At 49.1% G+C, this 25,773-nt stretch overlaps 1 protein-coding gene across 1 annotated transcript; it reads right to left on the minus strand.

Moving 5' to 3' along the window:
* Nucleotides 1-505: 505 nt before the first annotated feature.
* On the minus strand, nt 506-19,611 carry ZNF777 (zinc finger protein 777). The gene is made up of 6 exons (XM_053410292.1): nt 19,359-19,611; nt 12,895-13,287; nt 10,382-10,508; nt 7,759-7,872; nt 4,090-4,344; nt 506-1,956 (listed from the first exon to the last, which is right to left on the minus strand). Exons 1-6 carry the CDS (start codon nt 19,386-19,388, stop codon nt 809-811), a joined length of 2,067 nt encoding a protein of 688 aa, XP_053266267.1. The 5' UTR covers nt 19,389-19,611; the 3' UTR covers nt 506-808.
* Nucleotides 19,612-25,773: the final 6,162 nt, after the last annotated feature.

The following is a 25,773-nucleotide window of genomic DNA, read 5'->3' on the forward strand; positions in this document are numbered from 1 at the left end:
AGATGAGCGCCGCAACCCCAGAGTCGGCCGCGACTGGACCTAATGGTCAGGGGTCCCTTTACCTTTAAGGATGCTTCATATGTACCAGGGGGAAGAAAACCAAAGGAGGTCTCCTGAAATAACCACAAGCGGCTTCTTCACCCAGCATGTTTCCCCCATCTCCTGAGTAATTACAAATCCAAACTTCTCTCCCACAGGGGAAACAAATAATATGTCAGATTCTGCCCAGTGTCCAGAAAGACCCAAACTTTGCAACAACAGTGCAAAGTACACACAAGGACGCCGCCCCTTCTCCTCCAAATTGCACAACGCATCTTAAGGCAAATGTGGCAAAGCTGGGGTTCCTCCTGTCCCTGCTGTCCCTCCTGTCCCAGGTCTAAACATGACCATACACACACTCAGGACTAGCACCTTCTGTTCACCCGGGCTTCCCCCAGGATACAGAGTTCGCAGACACTCATGAAACAAACCCAAAACCTGAAGGCATTTGCTTACCAAAGAAAAATCAGACTCCACATTTATTATAAAAAAAAGAGCAGAACAGGGCAGGGGAGGCGGAAGCAAGGCGGAGAGAGTTCAGGGCTGGCAGGTGGCGCGGTGCCAACACAGGTATGGTTAGTTGGTTCTGAAACCCGTTATTTACTTGAAGGACGAGACCATGAGTCTGTGCTCCCAGGGCACGGGGCGGGGGAGAGGGCGGAGGGGTGCGCTGGGAGGATTCCCCCCCAACCCCCAGCTTCCCACCCCGTCAGTTCCCCGATCCCCGGGCTTTAGTGCGATGGGAGAGAGCAAGGGGGCGAAGCAGTCCTCACTCCCCCATGTGTGTCCGCAAGTGGTACTTGAGGGACTGCTTGTAGCGGAAGCATTTGGCGCACTCCGTGCAGGGGTAGGGCCTCTCGCCAGTGTGCGCCCGCTGGTGCTCCAGGAGGTGGTGCTTCTGGGTGAAGTTCTTCCCGCACTCGGTGCAGTGGTAGGGCCGCTCGCCGGTGTGGATGCGCTGGTGCTCCAGCAGGTGGTGCTTGCGGATGAAGCCCTTGCCGCACTCGCCGCAGGCGTGGGGCCGCTCCCGCGTGTGCACCCGGTAGTGGTTGGTCAGCTTGGACTTCTCGCTGAAGGTCTTGTCGCACTGGCTGCACTTGTAGGGCCGCTCGCCCGTGTGAGTCCGCTGGTGCCGCAGGAGGTGCGAGGGGCGGCTGAAGGCCTTGCCGCACTGCGGGCAGATGAAGGACAGCTCGTTCTTGCCGGCGTGCACCCGCTGGTGCATGGCCAGCGAGATCTGCAGCCGGAAGCTCTTGCGGCACTCGCCGCACGAGTACGGCCGCTCACCCACGTGCGTGATCTGGTGCTTGCTCAGGCTCGACTTGTGGCTGAAGCTGCTCTCGCACTCGCCACACTTGTAGGGCTTCCCTGGGGCCGGCGGGGGCCTGGGCTGCGGCTTGAGGCTGCGCTTGTCGGGGTAGGCCTGGCCCCGCCGGGGTGGGGGAGCCACCCCGCGCCGCGCGGTGTGCAGCCGCTGGTGCAGCAGGAACTGTTGCTTGATGCGGAAGCTGAGGTCGCAGGCGTGGCACTCATAGGGGCCTTCCTTGAGGTGGTTGCGCTGGTGGATTATGTAGTTGATGCGCAGCATGAAGCTCTTGCCGCACTCTGGGCAGATGTACGGCCTCTCGCGCGTCCGGTTCCTCTGCTGGAGGGTGACCGGCCGCGACTCGACGCCACTGTCCCTTTCGCACAGAGGGGCACAGATGCCCACCGTGGCCCTGGAGGGCTTCACCACCCGCTTCTCTTCCCGCAGCACTTCCACGTTGCAATTCAGCGAGCATGGGGGCTCCGCTCTCGAGGAGAACAGCCCGCGCGGCTCCAAGTTGACAGGGTCTTCTTCTTCTTCCTCCTCCTCCTCCTCTTCCTCCTCTTCTTCTTCTTCCTCCTCCTCCTCCATTTTGATCACAATGCCGCCATCTTGGAGGGAAACAAAAGGAAAGGTCAGGGTGTCACTCGATTGGTGGGGAAAACATTTCAGGGTTAAAGTTTCTCCAGGATTTCCTGGAAACGGCCTGCCAGTCTGTTGGCAGTCATGAGTCGCTGCAACCCTCTCAATGCTAAAGAGTTGGAATTTCTTTTCTTTTTTAAAAATGGCAACTTTTGCAATCCACACAGACTACCCTAAGGAAGTTAGATTAGCCTCAGCCAGAGCCAGGGCCTTTTCAACACTGGCTCCGGCCTGGTGGAACGCTCTGTCTCATGAGACCAGGGCCCTGCAGGATCTGATTTCTTTCCGCAGGGCCTGTAAGACAGAGCTGTTCCGCCTGGCCTTTGGCATGGAGTCAATTTGTTTCCCTCCACCTCATTCTTTTTTCCTTCTGTGATGGAACTCCTATTTGGGGACTTCCCTGGCTTTTTTCTGGCCCATGTAGGACCAGTCTGGATAGTTAGCCTTTGTGAAGACTTGACGTTTCATCCCCCAAAAAGTTTTTGATTTGAGTTTCCATTGAAATTAGGCTGTATTTTAAGGTTTTAAATCTTGTTTTTCAGTTGTATTTTAATCAATTTGCTTTTATATCGGGTGTTAGCCACCCTGAGCCCGGTCTTGGCTGAGGAGGGCGGGGTATAAATAAATTTTATTATTATTATTATTATTACCTTGATCAGGGTGGTTATATGGCTTTGGGGAATGGCTGAATTTGTTCTATCAGCAGGGCTGGGGGTGAGGAGAGGAGAAGAGAGGTAACCACCCACCCCTCCGGGAACACCACTGATCAAGGGGGAGTGGTAGGGGGAAAGGAATTTTGCACAGCAAGATTGTGAGGTGCTGCTCTTCCCAGCCTCAGAGCTACCCTCAGTTTGTACTCATGCACCAACAGGTGGATGGCAAGAGCCAGAATATAAGCTGGGAAACCTTTATGCAAACCCCAGCTCAGCCCAAGACTCCCTTGAAGGCTCCATGGCCCACTTCACTCACAAAGGACACCAGGGCTGCTCTACTGCCAGCAGCACAGATGGAAATACAGTCATCTGGGGGCGGCCGCCGAGACCATATAACACCGGTCTTGAAAGACCTACATTGGCTCCCAGTACGTTTCCGAGCACAATTCAAAGTGTTGGTGCTGACCTTTCAAGCCCTAAACGGCCTTGGTCCAGTATACCTGAAGGAGCGTCTCCACCCCCATCATTCTGCCCGGACGCTGAGGTCCAGCGCCGAGGGCCTTCTGGCGGTTTCCTCATTGCGAGAAGCAAAGCTACAGGGAACCAGGTAGAGGGCCTTCTCGGTAGTGGCGCCCACCCTGTGGAACGCCCTTCCAGCAGATGTCAAAGCGATAAACAACTACCTGACATTCAGAAGACATCTTAAGGCAGCCCTGTTCAGGGAAGTTTTTAACGTGTGATATTTTACTGTATTTTTGGTTTCTATGGAAGCCGCCCAGAGTGGCTGGGGAGGCCCAGCCAGATGGGCGGGGTATAAATAATAAATTATTATTATTATTATTATTATTATTATTATTATTATTATTATTATCTTGGGTTAAAGATGCTTCAGGTTGAGCATTTTCAGGTTACGTTCCACGGCGACCCGAATGTAACAGAATGGGTTACTTCCGGGTTTCGCTGATTGCACATGTGAAGATGCTCAAAATGCCGTCACACGCATGCACAGAAGTGGCAAATTGCGACCCGCAGATGCGCAGGTTGCATTCTGCTCAGGATGTGAATGGGGCTCCGGAACGGATCCCGTTCGCATCCAGAGGCACCACTGTATCTAAATGCTTGAAATCAGGCCAGGGTCTGACACCTGATTCATGGTATGCGCAGGTTAGCGTTAGAAAAACTGACATATCAGCTGCATGCTGCCAGAGGGAGATTGGACCCATTGCTGCTCCGTGCAACCTGGCCACCAACTCGAAGACCCCCACAATTGCATGCAAGAGAGAGAGAGACTTACTAGAGCGAAATAGTTCATTGGTTATGCTATTTGTCTTAAGGCTCCTTTGGAACACTGGGGCTGCTTGCAGTATTGATGGAACAACCATCAAGTTGTATTTGGTTAAGTTCATTGATTCCTCAGAAATTTAATAAACCTGTTTTTCACGCTCTTACCTGTGCATGTGCCGTGCTGGACAGTCACTCTCTTGATTTCCCCGAAGCCCATGTCGTAGTCACCCACTGCCTCGAGGTTATTCCCTGCAAACTTCCCCAGAGGCGTGGCTGCGCTGTAAGGACTTCTGCAGGGGGCTTCTTGATCCAGACCTTGGAAATCCCCCTCCGAGCTCCCAGACATTTGGTGCGGCTCCAGGTCCTCCGGGCAGTCGTCGGAATGGGACTCCTCTGTTTTGATCACCACCCTGATGCCAGCTGCGGGAGGAAGGATTCAGAAAGGAAGAGGATTTTTCATTTTTAAAAAAATGTAAAATTGCAGGAGGATCAGCGAAAGCCTGCAGCGACAACATTGCAGGGAAGGGGGCTGGCAATGGCTCTCGCTGTTCTCAAGAACCCCCTTTCAGCAGCCACCACCTGCATGTTCTGCGACTGGACTAGGATGCACCACGAACGCAGCACCATCATTCCACGCAGACTCCAGACTAGGTAGCTTATTTATATATTTATTGCTTTTATATCCCACCAAGACAGCATCTTAAAAGGCAGAGATATCACCTTGCCAACAAAGGTCCATATAGTTAAAGCTATGGTTTTCCCTGTGGTGATGTATGGAAGTGAGAGCTGGACCATAAAGAAGGCTGATGGCCGAAGAATTGATGCTTTTGAATTCTGGTGCTGGAGGAGACTCTTGAGAGTCCCATGGACTGCAAGAAGATCAAACCTCTCCATTCTGAAGGAAATTAGCCCTGAGTGCCCACTGGAAGGACAGATCCTGAAGCTGAGGCTCCAAGACTTTGACCACCTTATGAGAAGACTCCTTGGAAAAGATCCTGATGTTGGGAAAGATGGAGGGCACAAGGAGAAGGGGACAGGATGGTTGGACAGTGTTCTCGAAGCTACCAGCATGAGTTTGACCAAACTGCGGGAGGCAGTGGGAGACAGGAGTGCCTGGCGTGCTCTGGTCCAGGGAGTCAGGAAGAGTCGGACATGACCAAACGACTAAACAACAACAAATATCCCACCCTTTTGTCCTAAGATCTGAAGGTGGCATACATGGTTCTCCCCGCTCCTCAAACAATCCCCACAACAAGACATGAGAAAACTTGCTATACTTATTTGTATAACATTATTCCTGTTTGTAAAAGCCAATAAAAACAACAACAATAATAATCTCCACAACAACCCTGTGAGGTAGGGTTAGACTGAGAGGCAGTGACCGGCCCAAGGTCACCCAGTGACTTTCATGACTCCAGCCACAACACATTGGCTTCATGGGAGAAATCTTTTCCACAGTGCTCAGTGCTATCATCTCCGCTATTTGATAACTGCTCTGGGTCCACAGGGGCTGCACTTTCTCTGAAGGAGCATGCTTGAAGCCTGGGAGATTTGCTGCTGTCACCAGAGACACCAGTATCTCCAATGGTTAGGAGTGCTTTCCACCAGTTTTAACTGGTACACCAGCAGCCACTGCTCCTGGACAAGAATAACCTGGCTTTGGACTGGTAAAAGGGTAAAAGAGTATTGGGAAATGATATATAATGGGGGGGGGAAATGTTTAAAAGTAATTTTCCAAAAATACCAGAGTCCTTTCTGTTGGGGATAATTCAGAGGGAAATTCCCAGGTGTCAAAAAAGATTATGTATGCTACTACTGTGGCCCATGTTTTGTCAGCCCAAAAAATGAAAATGAAGGAGGTCTCAACGAAAGAAGAATGGCAACTTAAGCTGATGGAATACAGACAGCTTGCACATTTAACTTATAGAATAAAAGAACAAGAAGAATGTATGTTTAAAGAAGACTGGACAATGTTTAATGACTATATGGGTGAAAATTGTGTTTATTTAAAAAAGCTGGTAGCATTAAGATTTACAGAGTAAATGAGTTTTGATAGATGTAACCATGGACTACCGAATGGTTTAGTTCATGTAAAATATGCAGGGATGTATGGTATGGAAAATGAACCACGGAAAGAGAAGAAGGGAAGTCATTGATTTAAGGTTGTTTAAATGAATATTTTGAAATGTAAATTACATATATACACAGTGGTACCTCGGGTTACATACGCTTCAGGTTACATACGCTTCAGGTTACACACTCCGCTAACCCAGAAATAGTGCTTCGGGTTAAGAACTTTGCCTCAGGATGAGAACAGAAATCGTGCTCTGGCGGCACAGCGGCAGCAGGAGGTCCCATTAGCTAAAGTGGTGCTTCAGGTTAAGAACAGTTTCAGGTTAAGAATGGACCTCCGGAACAAATTAAGTCTTAACCCGAGGTAGCACTGTATAGGGAATAATCTGGCTACAGCGGTACAGCATTGGCAACCTCAAACCTGGACTGCTGCAATGCCCTTAAAGCTGCAGCTGGCACAAAGTGCAGGAGCTGTTGATATTTTCACCCCCTCCCATTGCAAGAATCTCCTGGTCTTATGTTTTGATAAAGGAACGGGCGGAAACTGCTCTTGTACACTTTTGCTCCTGCCTGACTGCCTGACTCTGTGTGTGGAGAGAGTCTTATCTATGTTGTGACCAGATGGCCGAGTGGGAGCTGTAACACTCATGCAAGCCAGTAGTTCGTTAGTTTGTAGTAGCTTTTATAAATAAAAGGAGTTATGCTTCACGGCTAGCTTCCGCGTTATTTACCGTATTTTTCGCCCTATAGGACGCACTTTTCCCCCTCCAAAAATGAAGGGGAAATGTGTGTGCATCCTATGGGGCGAATGCAGGCTTTCGCTGAAGCCTGGAGAGTGAGAGGGGTCGATGCGCACCGACCCTTCTCGCTCTCCAGGCTTCAGAAGAGCCCCACCTCCAGCCCCACAAGATCGGGGGACAGCGGGGAGGCGGAACGCCGCCATCCCGCTGTCCCCCGACTTTGTTAGAAGGCTGGCGGGGGGGGAGAAGCCTGCTCCGCCCCGTCGCCAGCCCCGCAAACTCGGGGGACAGCGGGGAGGCACAGCGCGCCATCCCGCTGTCTCCCGACCTGGTTTGGAGGCTGGCGGAGGGCTTCCCCCTCCCCCAGCCCCGCAAGCTCCCAGAGCGATGCCAAAGCTGCACGCAGCTTCGGCATGGCTCTGGGTCCTGTTCTGGGGGCTGGGAGAGGAAAATAATTTTCCCCCCTCCCCCCAAAATCTAGGTGCGTCCTATGGGCCGGTGCGTCCTATAGGATGAAAAATACGTTATATTCTGCTTGAGTCTGGTGCTCACAATACACAGTTGTGGGTCCAGGGCACTGGGACCTGTTTCCCAGGATTGCAAGGTCTCTGAAAGTGCTCCAGTCACCTAGCCCAGCCAGGGCAGAACCAGCTATTGAGCCCAGTCGCTGCACATCGGTTGAAAGGCGTACTGACAGGAGCTGCTCTGAGCATGCGAAACCTGCAAGCAGGATTTGAGCACAACAGCACCTCTCCCCTCCTGTGGTTTTCAGCAGCTGGGATTCAGAAGCATCCCCGCCTCAAATTCTGGAAGCCCAGCACAGCCATCATGGCTACGATTTGCATAAAAAGTGTTTTGTGACAGTGGGGTTTGTTTGTAAAAAAAAAAGAGAGAAAAATAAATACTGAAGCAGGACTAAACAGTTCTGTCTGAACTTAAAGCAGTGCCTTTTGTTGCAGGACCCCCCCACACACACACCGAGACAGACCTGCAGCACAAATCCTACAGACCCGTTGCTCACCTGCAGTAGGGTCAGGAAGACTGCCTTGCTCTTCTGAGTCCTGCTCATCTCCAAGACACGAGTCGGTACCAGGCTCTGCCTGAGCCAAAACGCCCGGCTTAGAAATTGCATAGTCTGTTGGAGACAAAGAACAAGACGGTCACCGGTTTAGGAGACAGTTAGTCAGCATTTTAAATGACTGTTTTACATGGTTTTATGTGTAAACCGATTATGGATTTCTGTTGATTAAGCAGCAAATAAATTTTGACAAATAAATAAATGGATATTGATTGTGTTGCGATTTAAAATTGTTGTAAGCCACCCTGAGTGGTGCATGGGCACTAGAAGGGCAGGGGAGAAATTCTGCACATGAACAAACAAATAAATATAAACATAATACTATTAATAAATTTTATTTATATCCCGCCCTCCCTGGCCAGAGTTGGGCGGCTAACACCAATAAAATCACAGTAAAAAACATAATGGAGGGGGGACCCAATTTAAAACACAGGTTAAAATGCAATTTAAAATGCAGCCTTGTTTTAAAAGTAGCCGATAAATCAAGACCATAAGGGGAGGGAAACATAAGGGTCAGGCTGAGTCCAAACCAAAGGCCAGATGGAACAGCTCTGTCTTGCAGGCCCTGCGGAAAGATGTCAAGTCCCGCAGGGCCCTGGTCTCTTGGGACAGAGCGTTCCACCAAGTCAGGGCCAGTACTGAAAAGGCCCTGGCCCTAACCCTAACATGAGACAAAAGGAGAAGAAAGAGGTGAACTACTTTCATGAACAGGTCCAAAAACACCCAGCACCAAAGTGTTGCATGAACAGGTAGCCAGTAGATTCAGGTAGGTAGCTGTGCTGGTCTGCCGTAGTCGAAATAAATAAATAAAAACCTAGAAAAAGATTATTTAAAAAACTCTTCCCAAAAAAATTCCTTTAAAAGAATCAAGTCCTTAAAAAAAACTTTTCCCCCCTAAAAAAGTATTTAAAAGAATCCTTCCCAAAAAAAATGACAAAAATTGTCCAGTAGCACCTTAGAGACCAACTAAGTTTGTTCTGGGTATAAGCTTTTGTGTGCATGCACACTTCTTCAGATACTCTGAAACAGAAGTCACCAGACCCTTCTATATAGTGAGAGGGTGGGGAGGGGTATTTCTCAGAAGGGTAGTGGGAATGGGTGATTGGCTAATAGGTATGGTAAACCTGTTGATGACTGTTAACAAAAGGCATGAATCTTATCTTTCATTCCCCAACATTTACCATATTTTCGCTCTATAATACGCACCTGACCATAAGATGCACCTAGTTTTTGGAGGAGGAAAACAATAAAAAAAATATTCTGAATCCCAGAAGCCAGAACAGCAAGAGGGATCACTGCGCAGCGAAAGTAGCGATCCCTCTTGCTGTTCTGGCTTCTGGGATAGCTGCGCAGCCTGCATTCGCTCCATAAGACGCAGGCACATTTCCCCTTACTTTTTAGGAGGGAAAAAGTGAGTCTTATAGAGCAAAAAATACAGTAATTTGACGCAAAGACACAGTTTCTGCTTGTAAATCATACTCTTTACATGAAGAGAGGGGGGTGGAGGAAGGGACATATTTTATTTTGTTGCCTCCTTTACATTTCATAGAATCACAGAATCATAGAATTTTAGAGTTGGAAGGCACCCCAAAGGTCATCTAGCCCAACCCACTGCTACGCAGGAATCACAGCTAAAGCATCCCTGACAGATGCCCATGCAACCTCTGCTGAACAACCTCTAAGGCAGTGGTTCTCAACCTGTGGGTCCCCAGATGTCGTTGGACTACAATGCCCATCATCCCTGAGCTCTGGCCTTGCTAGCTAGGGGTGATGGGAGTTGTAGTTCAACAACATCTGGGAACCCACAGGTTGAGAAAGGCTGCTCTAAGGAAGGAGAGTCCACAACCTCCCAAGGGAGACCATTCCACTGTCAACAGTGGAATTCATGGCATGTTCCAAAAGGGAGGCTGCTTTTGATAGGGATCCTTCTTTACTCTTTAAATCAAGGTGTGTATCTCGCATAAGTTGCTACCTGCTTATAACTTCACTGCCTGAGGCACAATCGCTATACCCTCTCGCTTTCAGTCCATGCAATAAACCCGATTTATTCCTCTTGTGCGTGAACTTCCTGGGGCATAAGGTTAAGAGTAAACACATGCAGTATTTGTAATGAACACGTGTTATAACTCTGGCCAAAGGTCTGAAACCTCTTGGCAATGTGTGTAGGGAGACACAGGAATACTGGGTTCAGACACAAGCTTTTACAATGTCGATCGCAATTCCAGGGTGGTTATCAACGTGACAAGATCAACCATGCAAATTCCGATTTGGAAGGTGGGGATGCCCATTTCCCAATCAATCAATCAAAGAATCAGCTGAACAGACAATGGTCCAGAGCGCCGGACATAATGAGAGTGGAAACAGCTTCCAGCAGATTAAGCAAATGATCTGGCTTAAGTAGGGACGGCATAAGCAGAGAGCCCCATGATTATCTGGCCCCAGAGACAAATGCTGCACACAGTCTATGGATATGGCTTGGCACTCAAATTCAGCCCTTCCTCAGAAGGAAGCATGGAGTTCCCTGTCCAGGCCAGCTGGAGCCCACAACTGCCTTGTGCAACATTACCCAGAGAGATCAAGGATTCGTGGTTCCCCTTCATTAAGTTCTTGTACAGCTCCTTCTGCCACTCCTCCAGCTTCTCCCACTCCTTTTCGTTGAAATAGACGGACACGTCGTCAAACGTCACGGGCACCTGCAACCACAAGAGCTGTCAGGATTCTCCAAGCTTCTCATCCAACCAACATTTCACACCTGCTTTTGTAAGAGCTAGGATCCCAGCTGGAAATCCCTGGGCCAAAATCAATCATTGTAAGTTCTCTTATTGGGAACATTATGGAAAAGTACGCCAATCTTTTCCCCTTAACATCTGGTTCACAAAGGCCTTGCGTATCATAGTTTCAGATAAATTGACCCATTTGATATGTGTTTTGCAAGGCACTGCTAAGCCAATGGACTACGTGGTGGAGGTATATTAAAAAACAAATGCGTGGATTGCAGGTTCTCTCCAAATTTGCTTCAATTTTGCACTGATCACATGCGAATAGTAGCTCTCTTCGCTTCTATGAAAATAATAAGAATAAGAATAAAATTTATTTATATCCCGCCTTCCCCAGCCAAAGCCCGGTTCAGAGCGGCTAACAACAGTAAAATAATACAGCATTCTAAAATCAATTCATTATAAAATCAGTTCAAATCAAATTGATGGCAACCATTGGGCTCGAGTTCTGTGAAGAATTACCAAAGGAGGGGGTCAGGCTGTGCCCTGGCCAAAGGCCTGGTGGAACAGCTCTGTCTTGCAGGCCCTGCGGAAAGATGTCAAGTCCCGCAGGGCCCTAGTCTCTTGGGACAAAGCGTTCCACCAGATCGGAGCCACAGCCAAAAAAGCCCTGGTTCTGGTTGAGGTCAGCTAACCTCTCTGTGGCCTGGGACCTCCAAGATGTTTTTGTTTGAAGACCGTTAATAATGCTCCCATTCTCTTGACTGATCTTGGATTGGAACATTTTTTATTTTCTGAACTAGTATCTAATCATGGATGTATATCTTCACCATGACTGTATGGTGAACTAACTACAGTATCACCATGGCTGTCCTCCCAAGCATCAAATGAGTGAGCACACCCCCTAACTCTCCCGGTCCCTCGCCTCCTAGTCCTTATTCAAAACATCCCCAACAGCTCAATCCTTTGCAGTAAGTTCCCATGAACTCAGTATCACTTATTCCCAAGGAATGTGCAAGATGTTGTCAACTGCAATTCCCATCAGCCTCAGCCAGCATAGGCAATAGCCAGGAATGATGGGAGTTGTAGTCCAACAGGACCCCTGCCTCAGAAGAACTCTCCTCCCTCTGTCAGCTTTGCCACCAAACAAAAGACATAGATTAAGCAGAACCGATTTCACCGTCGCAAATTATTTCAAACTGCAGAAATTGGATGTCTCAATTGTGCAGAAATCTAGACTCCATCTCTATGTAAATTATAGCTTCTTCTGGACAGCTGTCTCACTTCATCTTCTTTAAAGAAAAAAGAAGAAATTTAGATTCCCTCTAGTGAGCTATTTCTGCAAACCTTTCCTCTCAACGTGAGTTAACTAAATGCAACCAAGATGAAACAGAATAAAGGCTCAAGAGTCTTTTTTTTAATCTTTCAGTCTCAACACTGACTCACCCTGCCCAGGGACATTAGACAGGGCCTTGTTTTCCCAAGTCCCAGTTTTCCCTAGATCAGATCAAAGGTCCATCTACTCAAAGATCCTGTTTTCCAACCATAGTCAACCATACACCCAAAGAAGGCCTGAAGGCAATTACTTGATCCTGCTGTTCCTCCCCACTAACTGACACTCAGTGATAGACTGCTCTTGCACATGGAGGTTCCATAAAGCTTGCTTGACCATGCAGTCCTGCACATGCCTACTCAGAAGTTGGCTTCAACGAGTCCATAGGATTGCAGCCTCATAGACTTGTCATCCACCATGCATTTGTTTAATTTCCTTTTAAAGCTTCACAATAATAACAATAATAATTTATTATTAATACCCCCCCATCTGGCTGGGTTTCCCCAGCCACTCTGGGCAGCTTCCAACAGAATATTTAAAACACGATAAAACATCAAACATTAAAATCGTCCCTTGACAGGGCGGCCTTCAGATGTCTCCTAAAAGTCAGATAGTTGTTTATTTCCTTGACATCTGATGGAAGGGCGGGCACTACTACCAAGAAGGCCCTCTGCCTGGTTCCCTGTAACCTCACTTGTCGCAGGGAGGGAACTGCCAGAAGGCCCTCGGCGCTGGACCTCAGCGTACGGGCCGAACGATGGGGGTGGAGACGCTCCTTCAGGTATACAGGACAGAGCCGTTTGGGGCTTGAAAGGTCAGCACCAACACTTTGAACAGTGCTCGGAAACATACTGGGAGCCAATGTAGGTCTTTCAGGACCGGTGTTATGTGGTCTCGGCGGCCGCTCCCAGTCACCAGACTAGCTGCCGCATTCTAGATTAGTTGTTTTCATGCTCAGGTTTTCATGCTCAGATCACGGATCTAGGTGGAAGATATAACATTATCCTGCAGCACCAATGAGGCCCTTACCTTGGGGGTTTCTCCCTTGGAGCCCGGAGGGAACCTGAGGATCCAGAAATTACGGTTCTTCAGGAGGTTCTCCATGTTCTCCAGCCTCCTTTGCAGCAGCCCGTACTCCTGGATCAGAGTCCCCAAAGCAGCCCACTTGCTCTCCAGTTGGTTCCCGATTTCCACAGCTGTTTTCTCGCAGTCTATTATCTTCTTCTCCGCCATCCCCGTCCTGCCCTCCAAATCCAGCAACCGCGTGGCGTGAGACTCCACCTTCTTCTCCATCGCTTGGAAGGATGCCACCAAGGTGAGAGAGATCTCGGCGGTCTGCGTTTCCCTTTCGAACATTTGGTCGGGGTCGGTGGGGAGCCGAGGAGGAAACCGTCGCCGAGGCTCCCGGTCCAGTTCTGATGCCTGGTTGAAGAAAAAGACAGGGGTTAGGGGAAACAGCCACAGCAACTGGTTTGCACGCAGGAGGTCCAAGGCTCAATTGCAGGCATCTCCAGCAAGGGCTGGCAAAAATCTCTGTCTGAAAACCTGGAGAGGCACTGACAGTGTAGAGCAGTGGTGGTAGACCTGTTGGTCTCTAAACATCGACTCCCAGCTCCCATCTGCTCCAGCAGCCAACATGACCAAGTCAGGGACAATGGGAGTTGTAGTCCCATAACATCTAGAGGCACACAGGTCCCCCAAGACTGGTGAAGGTGCTAGTGAGCTGGATGGACCATTGGTCTGATCCAGGATAAGCAGCTTCCAGTGCTCACTGTCCTGCAGTGAAAATATGAATGCACTGCTCCACACTTGAGAACATAAGAAGAGCCTGCAGGATCAGGCCCATGGCCCATCTAGCCCAGCATCCTGTTCTCACAGTGGCCAGCCAGCAGGAGGGGAAGAGACTCTCCCCTCCAGTGGTCTCCAGCCACAAGAATTCGGAAGCATTGCTGTCTCTGCCTGTGGATGCAGAACACAGCCATTGTGGCCGGTAGCCGTCGACAGCCCTCCATGAATTTGTCTAATCCTCTTTGAAAGCCATCCATGTTGGTGGCCATTGCTGCCTCCTGTGGCATTGAGTTCCACAGTTTAATTACGCATTGCATGAAAGAGGACTTTCGTTTATCTATCCTAGATCTTCCCACATTCAGCTTCACTGGGATGCCCACAGGTACGAAGGAGAAAAACTTTTCCCCATCCACTTTCTAGATGCCATGCATCGTTTTATAAACTTCTATCATGTTGCTTTTATCTAAACTAAAAAGTCCCCAACGCTGCAACCTTCCTCCATAGGCAACTCATTCCATCCTAATGTGGGAAAACAGTCAAGACCCAAGGATCCCCAGGCACGCACCTCCAGTTGGTGGAGATGTCAAGCACCGTATTGTCTCCCAGGCATCTTCACTTGGTTGCAAGCAGCCGATAGCCAGGTGCAAAATGCGCCTGGTGAATTTTGAACGCTGCTGGATACCACTTGCTGGGAATTGAAAATGCCATTGCATTGGGTTCCTGCCCCTGGGCTTCCCTTTGGACATTCAGGTTGGCCACTGCAAGAACAAGATGCTGAGCTAGATGAGCCCCCTTTGGCCTCATCCAGCAGCCGGGCTTTTCTCAGCTTGCGCTGTAGGCCGATACTGCTGTTCTTGGCTTTGTGGCCGACCAAGTCCCAAAGCAGAGCACTGGCTATCCGTATCCCCTTGCACTGGCTCGTGGGAAGATAGGCAGCCTTGGAAAAGGGAAGTCTTAGCCAATGCTCTCTGCCCAGGAGGACAGAAATAATTGCTCATTGTCCTCATTTCCAGAGGAGCAGCCGTCAAATCCTCCTGACCTCACTTTTTATAATCCCACCACTACCACCAAGTAGATATGTGCTTGCAGGTCAGGATAAGACTTCTGACGAAGCAGACTCTGGTCCACAAAAGCTTATGCCATAGTAAGTTTGAGGTGCCACTCTTAAAAGACTTTTTGTTGTTGTTGCAGCCCACATTTTCAGTGGACTCTCTTGGGATGCTTGTGCTTGAAACTACAACTGGCTGGGGGGGGGGGGTTTCCAGTCCTGTGAGAACCAGCAAGAAGAAACCTGTGATTCTCCAAAACCTTGTTTTGTTTCGTTTCATTGTGCCCAACCTTGGGGTTGCTTGTCAATGAAGGTGAGCCTAACGCTGTTTTAAATAAACAAAGCCCTGTCATCCCTAACCGTTGGCCATTTGGATGGCTGGTGGCATTTGGAAGATCCAACAGCACCTGGAGGGCAAAAGATTCCTCACCACCACCCTTGCTAAGGACACTAATCCAAAAGAACAAGTCCCACTGACGGCAATGAGGCTTACTTCGGAGGAGACGCCTGTAAGACAGCGCAGTGAGAATGTGAACTGGGTGCTCCCAATTCAAGCCCCCACTCTCAATTTGCTAGGCAAGTAGCCACAACAGAACCAGATCGCTGAGATAATGTGTTTGATGGAAAACCCGAGCGCAGCTGGTCAAGAGCAAACGGGGCACACCCAGGGATATATCCAGCGCTAAAAGGCCAGGGCAAACAGGTTCCATTCTCATTAGCAGCTCCCCTTGTTGGGTAAACATGCAAGCAATTGTGTGCGAATGTACAGGAGCTGTTATTTTAATGGGCTGGGGTTTTGTTTGAGGGGTCTTGTCGGGGGCAGTTGTTGCTGTTAATTTTTTATATCTTTATTTTGGCTCTTACGATTCATGTGGAAATTGTTCCGTTTGGTTGTGTGCTTTCTGATCTTCTGTTTATTGTTCATGGCTACTTTTGCTATGTCTGCAGTTACCAAAGTTTTTTTTTTATGTCGCAAGCCGCCTTGAGCATGGTTTTGTCTTTGGAAAGGTGACGAACAAATTGCATGATAGAATGATTTGGAATTTCTTGGCTCTGTGGGCTAACCAACAGGCAAGGCAAGTGCATTGCCCATAGACCTGCACACACACATTTGCAGCAACACCTGCCTATACGAGAGGAAGGGCGTAACTACATGAGGCAAGTGTTTTCAAAGCAGGTGCCCTCCAGATGTTTTGGATGAAAACTCCCATCATCAGCTCCCCCGTATGATGCTGGGGCTGATGGACATTGTAGTCCCTAAACATCTGGAGAGCATCTGGTTGGGAAAGGCTAGCATAAAGATCACCTTGCACCATTAGCTCAAAGCTCCAGTTTGTCTGGCATCCTGGCTGGCAGCCAAATGCCCTTCAGTCCTCACACACAGGGCATGGCAACAGGGCATGGCCCTTCCCTGTTGTTATCCCCAGAATCTAGCAATCAGAGGTATACTGCCTCTGAACTGTGAGGCTCCATCAGAGTAGCATGGTCAGTAGAGCATGAGACTCTTAATCTCATGGGTCATGGGTTCAGTTCAAGCCCCCATTGGGCAAAAATTCCTGCATTACAGGGGGCTGGACTAGATGACCCTCACGGTCCCTTCTAACTCTACAATTCTATGATTCCACTTGGCTCCTGTGCTTAGCCCAGAGGCAGGAGAGCTACAGCAGGAGTATAGGCTACCTGGCTTGGCTCTGTTAAAAGAAAGATCTGGAACAGAACTGAGCTAGCAAAATGCTCCCTGTCATCACAGATGCCCACGCTGCTCATATTGATTGGTGTTTTAGAACTGATTTTGTGCATGCGAGTTATTCAAATTGATGGTTTTAGAATTTTCCATAGAGCTGCTTTTTGCAGAAAGGCAGCATACAAATAAATAAAAATGGCGCCACTTTGTGCATGTGTGTGTATAATTCAACATCTCGCTGAACTTCTAACAGAAGCGAAAGCTTTAATGACACTGATCTAGACCTGATGTCTTCAGATCTGGAGGGCACCAGGTTGGTGGGGGAGAGCCAATTTATGTTGGCATGGATGCCTCCTAAAGCAGGATAGTTGAAATTTAAGTTTGGCTTCCTAAACTTGGAAGTAAGGATTGTGGGTCCTAGAAAAAAAATTCCACAGAAGCATATACCCTCAGTTACCACAAGTGACACATATGTACCTTAATATGCACACAACATGTATTTTAGAAGATACTCTGTATATATCAAAGGCAGGGTGGTTGTTTAAAATAAAATAAAAAACCCAGTAAGGAGTTAAAAAATGAAAGTGCCCCGTTGTTCCCCGAGACATATTCAATATCTGCAAAGCTAAGCACAGCCTTCTGCCTGGTGGGGCAGCCCCATTTGCACTACAGACATGAGGCTGCTTAACCACCGGGAATCTCCAGCTGGGGAAAGGCCCTAATAACTGCCTGACAAATAACAAAACCATGGCAGAAGCCAGCTTGAGTCAGTCTCTCTCTTCCTTCTACCTCCAGCCGGGCTTGTGGTTCTTCAGAGAGGCTTTAGGTTGCTGCAGTTCCCCCATCAACTCTCAAAACCCCACTTCCTGGCTAACACCTTAGCGCTTCCTGTGTGCGCCCAACCCAGGGGAGCTCTAAATTAAGAAGCAGAATGTCTATGCACTCCTTTGCGTAAGGCCGCAGTCGTAATCCCACTTCACTGGGAGTGAGCTTTGCTGAACTCAGCGGGGCTTGCTTCCGAGTAGACGCAGTTACGACTGCAGCCTTAGCCAATAACTTTATACTGAAGGGGGGGAATCCTATGCCAGGAGCATCCTTGCCTCAGGTGAGGCAAGACAGCCCTGTGGCCACGCCTCCTTCCTCGTTACCATTTTTTTAGGAGGGGATGCTACGCTGAGGGCTTGCTATGCATTTACAAGGCCCTGGCCATGGTACTGTTTTTAGGGTCAATTCTACCACAGGGCAAGCTGAACTCAACACACACAAACACACATGCTTCCCAGTTGCTCCAGAGTGGTGCCTATACCTGGCTTTCACCTGAGATTTCAGACACAGTTTAAGAGCAAACCCCAGAAAACTGGAGATTGTTCAGAGGGGACCTAATCTTGAAATAACAATGGCAGCTGCTGAGGAATCCCACCAACATTTTCTAATGGAATATCTCTCCCCACACAAAGAAGAGGCAGAAATAACATCCTGTTCTCCAAATTGGCCTATAGAACGAAGAGCAGGAACCCCCTCATTCCTGTCCAAAGACAGATCTGTTTTGGCTTCACCTTAATATTAACAACAACAACACATCTCTCTCTCTCTATCGCTCTCCCTGCACTCAAGGCTACTGACAGCTGGTTAGAAACATGCAGGACAGGAGACAGAATTCGTGTCTGTGTCAGGCTCCGGAAGAAAGAAATGAAGGGTTGAAAGAGATCAGGGGGTTTCTCACAGACGCCGGTGTGGCCCAAGGCTTGAAATCAACGCCTTGGGTGAAATCTGTGTAAGCAAGGAGGGCCGGAGGATTAAACGCTTACGCTTTCTTCTTCTTCACCCCTCTTCCTAAAAGATCAGCACCACCTCGCTGGAGAGGGGTATTCCCAACAGGAATGGGGGTTTAGGGATAAGGGAGAGCAGTCAGGAAGTAGGCCGGTTACGGGATGGGGGGCTAGCCTTCCTGGGAAAGGCAAATGCCCCGAGCCCCAATGATGGCCGAAAACAAAGCCTGATGTAAACAAATCTCTCTTTCTTCCCTCCCTCCTCCCTCTCCCCCCCCCCCTTCTCATTCTACTGCACAGGCCACAAATGACCAGCTGGTTGTGCCATTTGCATGGTAGCAATAAGGTTAAGGGAAGGAAGGCGGGGTGTAACCTGCCAAACTGTGGCAGGAGAAGCCCAGGGAAAATCGGAAAGTGGGGGGCGGAAAAAAACACACACAGAGAGAGGGATAAATGCTTGTCCCCACCCCCACCCCTTTTTGCATAGATTTCAAGAGCTACGACAGAGGCGCCCCCCCCCCTTACAGACAGGCAGCCTCCAAGGACTGCAGCAAGCAGCTGTCTGGGCCGGCTTTTGACAGGCCCACCGGGTGGGAAAGTGGTGATGTTGGGGAGACCTCTCAAACTCAGCACCACCACCCGCCCCCCCAAAAAGGCAGCTAACTGGGGAGGGGGAGGCACAAGCTATACCCCCACCCACCCCCAGAAAAGACACATTTCCCTTCTCCCACTATACAGAGTTCACCCCTCTCCCTACCAAACGCAGCTGCTTTCGTAAGACTCGCAGAGGAAGGACCCCCCCAAAAATAGACACACGTTTTCCTCCCCCCCCCCCCGCACAGTACAGAATATCCCTCTCCCTACAAAAACGCAGCTTTCATAAGACTCGCAGATTAAGGACCCCCCCAAAAAAGACACACATTTTCCTCTCCCCCCCAAAAGACACACATTTTCCTCTCCCCCCCAAAAGACACACATTTTCCTCTCTCCCAGATGAAGGACCCCCCCAAAAAAGACACACATTTTCCTCTCCCCCCCCCCAGAGTATAGATTATCCCTCTCCCTACCAAACGCAGCTGCCCCCCCAGGACCCCCGAAGCCAAGCGTGCCAATGTCCCCCTCCCCACCAACCCCCCCTCCTCCTGGGAAGGGTCCCCCCCTCTGACCCCCCTCCGGGCAGGACAGGGTTAACCCCCCCCCTCACCTGCGCGGGCGGCGGCGCCCCCCCCTCCATGGCCCTTTGTTGCCCCCCTCAGCCGGGGCTCGGCGCCGCAACGAGGTTCCAGCCGGGCGGGGAGGGCGCGGGGCGGGCTGGCTGCTGGGTCCGCCCGCCGCCCGGCGGAGGAGGAGGCGGAGGAGGCGGAGGCCGGACGGAGCGAGGGGAGGCAGGAAGGAGGGAGGGAAGGAGGCGGCCGCCGCCGCCGAGCGCAGCTCCTCACGCAGCCACAGTCTTGCCAAGCGCCGCTCTGCGCTAGGGGGCGCGCATGCGCGCACGGGACGCGGCGCGCAGGCGCACCGGCGAGGCGCGCTCCGAGGCTCGACGCCGTCGCTTGACGCGCTGCTGCTGCTGCTGCTGCTGCTGCGTCTCCTGTCGCCGCCGGCGCCGCAAGGGGGAAAGAGGAGCACCCAGTGCCGCGAGCCAGCGGCGCCCCGGAACTTCCGGCTCCCGTTCGGCGCCCTCTGCGGGGGGGGGAGGGCAAATAACTACGCACAAAAAAAAAGATATAAGGGGCGACGGCATTTATTTACTTATTTACTTATCCACTCGTTTGTTCGCTTTTCTGAAAACAGCCTGGAGGGTTATTTTCCTCCTACGGTATGTGGATTTCATGACATTAAATTAACGGAATGAATAGCCCCAGGCAGGTGCATCCAGCAAATCTAAGGCGTCCGGGCTGATTTTTTATTTCTTGCACGTGGTTTTATTTATTTATTTATTTATATTTATATTTATATTATTATTAATAATAATAATAATTTCATTTACATCCATTGGCTGCGGCCAGCAGATCTAAGGCAGCCGTGCTGATTTTTTATTTCTTGCAATGGTTTTATTTATTTATTTATTTATTTATTATTATTATTATTAATAATAATAATTATTATTATTTCATTTACACCTATCGGCTGCGTCCAGCAGATCTAAGGCGGGTTTTCTGCCTTTTTACATTTTTATTTATTGATTGCATTTATATGCCGCCGGCCGTGCCAATTTTATTTATTTATTTCCTGCTTGCTTGCTGCATTCATATCCCACCCTTATTTCTCCAAGGAGCTCAAAAGGTGTTGTGGGGCATGGTCCTCTTCTCCTCCTCCTCCTCCTCCTCGGTTTCTTCATTCTACCCTCGCTAACAACAACCCTGTAAGTTAGGTTAAGGCTGAGAGAAGCCACTGAGATTGCTTCCCACCCCCCCGCAAGGCCACGCACCCAGTGAGCCTAGTGCTGGGGTGGGTGCGATTCAAACCCGGGTCTCTCCCAGTGTCCCAGTCTGACACTGACCATTGCACTACCTCTGGAGACTCCTGCAAGTTTTGGGGAGGAGGGGCACCCCCAGGCTTGCTTGGAGGGCTTGCATGCATGCCTTCCAGTGGGGCAGAGTGGTGAGAAGTGGGTTTGAATCCTGCATCAGCTCCCTGGGCTGGGGGGCCAGTCACTGCCTTCTTTCAGCCTGGCCCACCTCACAGGGTTAGTGCGATGATAAAACAGGGAGGAGCAGGAGAACCACGTGAACCATCTTCAGCACCTTGGAAGAAAAAGTGGCATGTTGTTGTTTAGTTGTTTAGTCGTGTCCGACTCTTTGTGACCCCCTGGACCAGAGCACACCAGGCCCTCCTGTCTTCCACTGCCTCCCGCAGTTTGGTCAAACTCATGCTGGTAGATTCGAGGACACTGTCCCACCATCTCGTCCTCTGTCGTCCCCTTCTCCTTGTGCCCTCCATCTTTCCCAACATCAGGGTCTTTTCCAGGGAGTCTTCTCTTCTCCTGAGGTGGCCAAAGTCTTGGAGCCTCAGCTTCACGATCTGTCCTTCCAGTGAGCACTCAGGGCTGATTTCCTTCAGAATGGATAGGTTTGATCTTCTTGCAGTCCATGGGACTCTCAAGAGTCTCCTCCAGCCCCATAATTCAAAAGCATCAATTCTTCGGCGATCAGCCTTCTTTATGGTCCAGCTCTCACTTCCATACATCACTACTGGGAAAACCATGGCTTTAACTATACGGACCTTTGTTGGCAAGGTGATGTCTCTGCTTTTTAAGATGCTGTCTAGGTTTGTCATTGCTTTTCTCCCAAGAAGCAGGTGTCTTTTAATTTCGTGGCTGCTGTCACCATCTGCAGTGATCATGGAGCCCCAGAAAGTAAAATCTCTCACTGCCTCCATTTCTTCCCCTTCTATTTGCCAGGAGGTGATGGGACCAGTGGCCATGATCTTCGTTTTTTTGATGTTGAGCTTCAGACCATATTTTGCGCGCTCCTCTTTCACCCTCATTAAAAGGTTCTTTAATTCCTCCTCACTTTCTGCCATCAACGTTGTGTCATCTGCAGATCTGAGGTTGTTGATATTTCTTCCGGCAATCTTACAAATGTAATAAATAAGGGGTGCTACAGAGCTGCAGCCTTGGGGAAATTGTAGTTGCGTTTATTTATTTGTATCATTAAGTGCGCGGCAACATCTGTGTTTCAGGCTCCCTGAAGGCGCCTCCCATATGTTATGGTGCTACGGATGAAGAGTGGTATTCAAATATAATAATAATAATAATAATAATAATAATAATAATAATAATAAATTATACATCTTTATTTGCCCCATGTAATCCCGGCTCCAGGTTCTGTTCCCCAAAGAAAAGGGACTCAAGATGCTCGTCTCCACCCCACTCCATCTATGGCTGCCCCCTCTTAAGTCTTGATTTACTTCGTTTAGCCCCCCACCCCATACACATACACTCAGGGTCAACTGAAAGCCGGAAGTGCAGCTTCTACCCCCGCGGAGTCCTTGACCCACCCTCTTGGGGCTGAGCGAATTTCCGCGTGACCAGAGTCGATTGCGCAAGAGAAGCCGGGAGGCTCTTTTCGGCGCAGCGACCCCTACAGGGTGGAGGGGGAACACGTCGCTGTTATTGTTCCAATAAGCACAGAATGTGTAGGGAACTCCAGGGTCATCTAGTCCAACCCCTTCAATGCGGGAATCCCACTTATAAAACCCTATACAGCTTAGGTCCAGGCTGTCTGAAAGAAGTCTCATACAAACCTACCCAAGATCTGAAATCTCTCTGTGGTGGCTGCTCCAAGACAACTTTGGAACTCCCTGCCACAAGAAACCAGACTGCCTCCCTCCATGTCCTTCCAACAGCAGACAAAGACCTTATTCCAACAGGCTTTTAGGAACAGACTGTTTTTAAGGAAAAGGCATGCACTGCAATATTTTTATTGTTGTTCATTCTCATATACAGTGGTACCTCGGGTTACATCCGCTTCAGATTACAGACTCCGCTAACCCAGAAATAGTGCTTCAGGTTAAGAACTTTGCTTCAGGATGAGAACAGAAATTGTGCTCTGGCGGCGCTGCAGCAGCAGGAGGCCCCATTGGCTAAAGTGGTGTTTCAGGTTAAGAACAGTTTCAGGTTAAGTATGGACCTCCAGAACAAATTAAGTACTTAACCCGAGGTACCACTGTGTGTGTGTGTGTGTATAAATAATGTATGTATATATGATAGTGTTTTAATTCTGTGTTTAATAACTTTTCTATGTTTTTCCTAGATATAATATATAATATAATCTGTGTGTAATTTAACCGCTTTTAATGTAAGGTCTGGTGCCATGCTGTTTTTATTGTAACTATAGGTATGTTTTTTATATATCTTTTACATTCATAAATATATATAGTTCAAATTCTATTAATGTCTAGTTGTTTTTCAACGATTTCCCCCCTATGTTTTTAGCAGTTCCCATTCTATCTGCAAGCCTCCTTGCGTTCCTTTCACGGGAAAAGGTAAGGATATAATGCTTATACAAGTAAGCATATAATGATAATAATATCATTTATAATTGCATAGTTTATATATAACAGTGCATCTTAATATCATTTCTTATATTATTGTAATAATATTAACAATATAAGATAACATAAATTATAGACAGGAGACCTTGAACTTACAGGGCACAAAAATTGGGTACGCCACAAGCTCCAGCCCCCTTGAACAGCGACTGGGACCGATTCTCGGATACAAAGGGACTTGATCCTGACACTCCTCAGTCTATCCGAGATGCTCAGCCAGCGTGTAAAGGCGTCTGAGCTGGTTGCCTCTGGCTCTTCAGACATATTATTGTGTTCCTTTGCCAGTGGTTTAGGAACTTAAACCACTGTAACTAAGCCACTTTTTACTGCCTGTGTTTTCCGAGTCCACAGTGTGATGCAGCGGCAAAAAAAGCAAATGCTATTCCAGGCTGCATCAACAGGAGTATAATGTTCAGATCAAGGGACTATTCTGCCTTGGTCAGGTCACACCTGGAGTCCTGTGTCCAGTTCTGGGTACCACATTTTACGAAGGATGTTGACAAGCTGGAAGGTGTGCAGAGGAAGGTGACTGAGATGATCAAGGGCAGGGGTCAGCAAACTTTTTCAGCAGAGGGCCGGTCCACTGTCCCTCAGACCTTGTGGGGGGCCGGACTATATTTTTTTAAGGGGGAAATGAACGAATTCCTATGCCCCACAAATAACCCAGAGATGCATTTCAAATAAAAGGACACATTCTACTCATGTAAAAACATGCTGATTCCTGGACTGTCCGTGGGCCAGATTTAGAAGGCGATTGGGCCGGATCCAGCCCCCGGGCCTTCGTTTGCCTACCCATGATTAATGGTCTGGAAACCGAGCCTGATGAGGAGCAGTTGAAGGAGCTGGGTATGTTTAGCCTGGAAAAGAGGAGACTTGAGAGGAGATGTGGCAACCATCTTCAAATATCTGACAGGCTGTGTATGGAAGAGGGAGCATGCGTGTCTTCTCCAGCTCTGGAGGGTGGGACTCGAACCCATGGCTTCCAGTTACAAGAAAGGAGATTCAGACACAACATCAGAAAGAACTTGCTGTCAGTAGCTGTTCAACAGTGGAACGGACTCCCTAGGGAGGTGATGGGCTCTTCTTCCTTGGAGACTTTTCAGCAGAGGTTGAGTGACCTACCTGTCATGGATGCTTTAGCTGAGATTCCTGCATTGCAGGGGGCTGGACTAGATGACCCTTGGGGACCCCTTCCAATTCTGCGAAGGGGGGGCACTTGAGGGGTGAATCAGACTTTGGGTAGCTGATAACCACTGGACTGAAGTCATCCATTTTGTGGGAATAATAATAATAATAATAATTTATACCCCGCCCATCTGGGTTTCCCCAGCCACTCTGGGCGGCTTCCAACACAATATTAAAATACCGTAATGCATCAAACAGTAAAAGCTTCCCTAAACAGGGCTGCCTTCAGATGTCTTCTAAAAGTCAGATACAGTGGTACCTCGCAAGACGAATGCCTCAGAAGACGAAAAACTCGCAAGACGAAAGAGTTTTTTGTTTTTTGAGTTGCTTCGAATGACGGTTTTCCCTATGGGCTTGCTTCGCAAGACGAAAACGTTTCCTTTTTCTTAAAACCGCTTGAAGAGGTGCAGTTGCGACTGACAGTGCTTCACAAGACGAAAAACCTCGCAAGACGAAAAGACTCGCGGAACGAATTAATTTCGTCTTGCGAGGCACCACTGTAGTTGTTTATTTCCTTGACATCCGGTGGGAGGGCGTTCCACAGGGCAAGCGCCACCACCGAGAAGGCCCTCTGCCTGGTTTCCTGTAGCTTTGCTTCTCACAGTGCGGGAACCGCCAGAAGGCCCTCGGCGCTGGACCTCAGCGTCCGGGCAGAACGATGGGGGTGGAGACGCTCCTTTAGGTATACTTAATGGATTAATGGAACTAAATAATTTTAATTAGTTTTTGAAGCAATGTGGAGTTTTGCATGTGTTATTGTTTGAAACACCAGCAAGCGGGGTGGGCCGTATCCAGAGAGAGGCATCTCCCTGCCCTTGCCGGGGCCAGAAGGGTTTGTGGGTGGCACTTAAGGCATCCCCCGCACCCCAACTGAGTCTCCTCCTCTTATTGAACAAGGATGTCATTGAGTCAGCTGGAAAGTCCCTGGGAGGAAGGCCGTTCTCACAAAAGAGCTGTTTATTCTGAGATGAGCTCAGCCGCCCACAACAAACGGGGTGACAAGCGTCTAGGATTCTGCAGGGCGTTAAGGAGAGAGCCCAAGGTCTAACTGGGGCGAAGCGAGCCGGATTCTGCATCAAACAGAGCAGAGTTCACCACTGCGGACTTGGAAGGGACCCCCAAGTTCATCTGGTCCAATCCACTGCAAGGCAGCTAAATTATGCAGACAAACGCACATGTATTAAGTCAGTCAAACAGCCGTGTGCTAGGGACGCGGGTGGCGCTGTGGTCTAAACAACACAGCCTAGGGCTTGCTGATCAGAAGGTCGGCGGTTCAAATCCCCGCGATGGGGTGAGCTCCTGTTGTTCGGTCCCAGCTCCTGCCAACCCAGCAGTTTGAAATCACACCAGTGCAAGTAGATAAATAGGTACTGCTCCGGCGG

The sequence above is a fragment of the Podarcis raffonei genome, chromosome 12 (genome assembly GCF_027172205.1).
Source record: "Podarcis raffonei isolate rPodRaf1 chromosome 12, rPodRaf1.pri, whole genome shotgun sequence".
NCBI classification, from domain to species: Eukaryota; Metazoa; Chordata; class Lepidosauria; order Squamata; family Lacertidae; genus Podarcis; species Podarcis raffonei.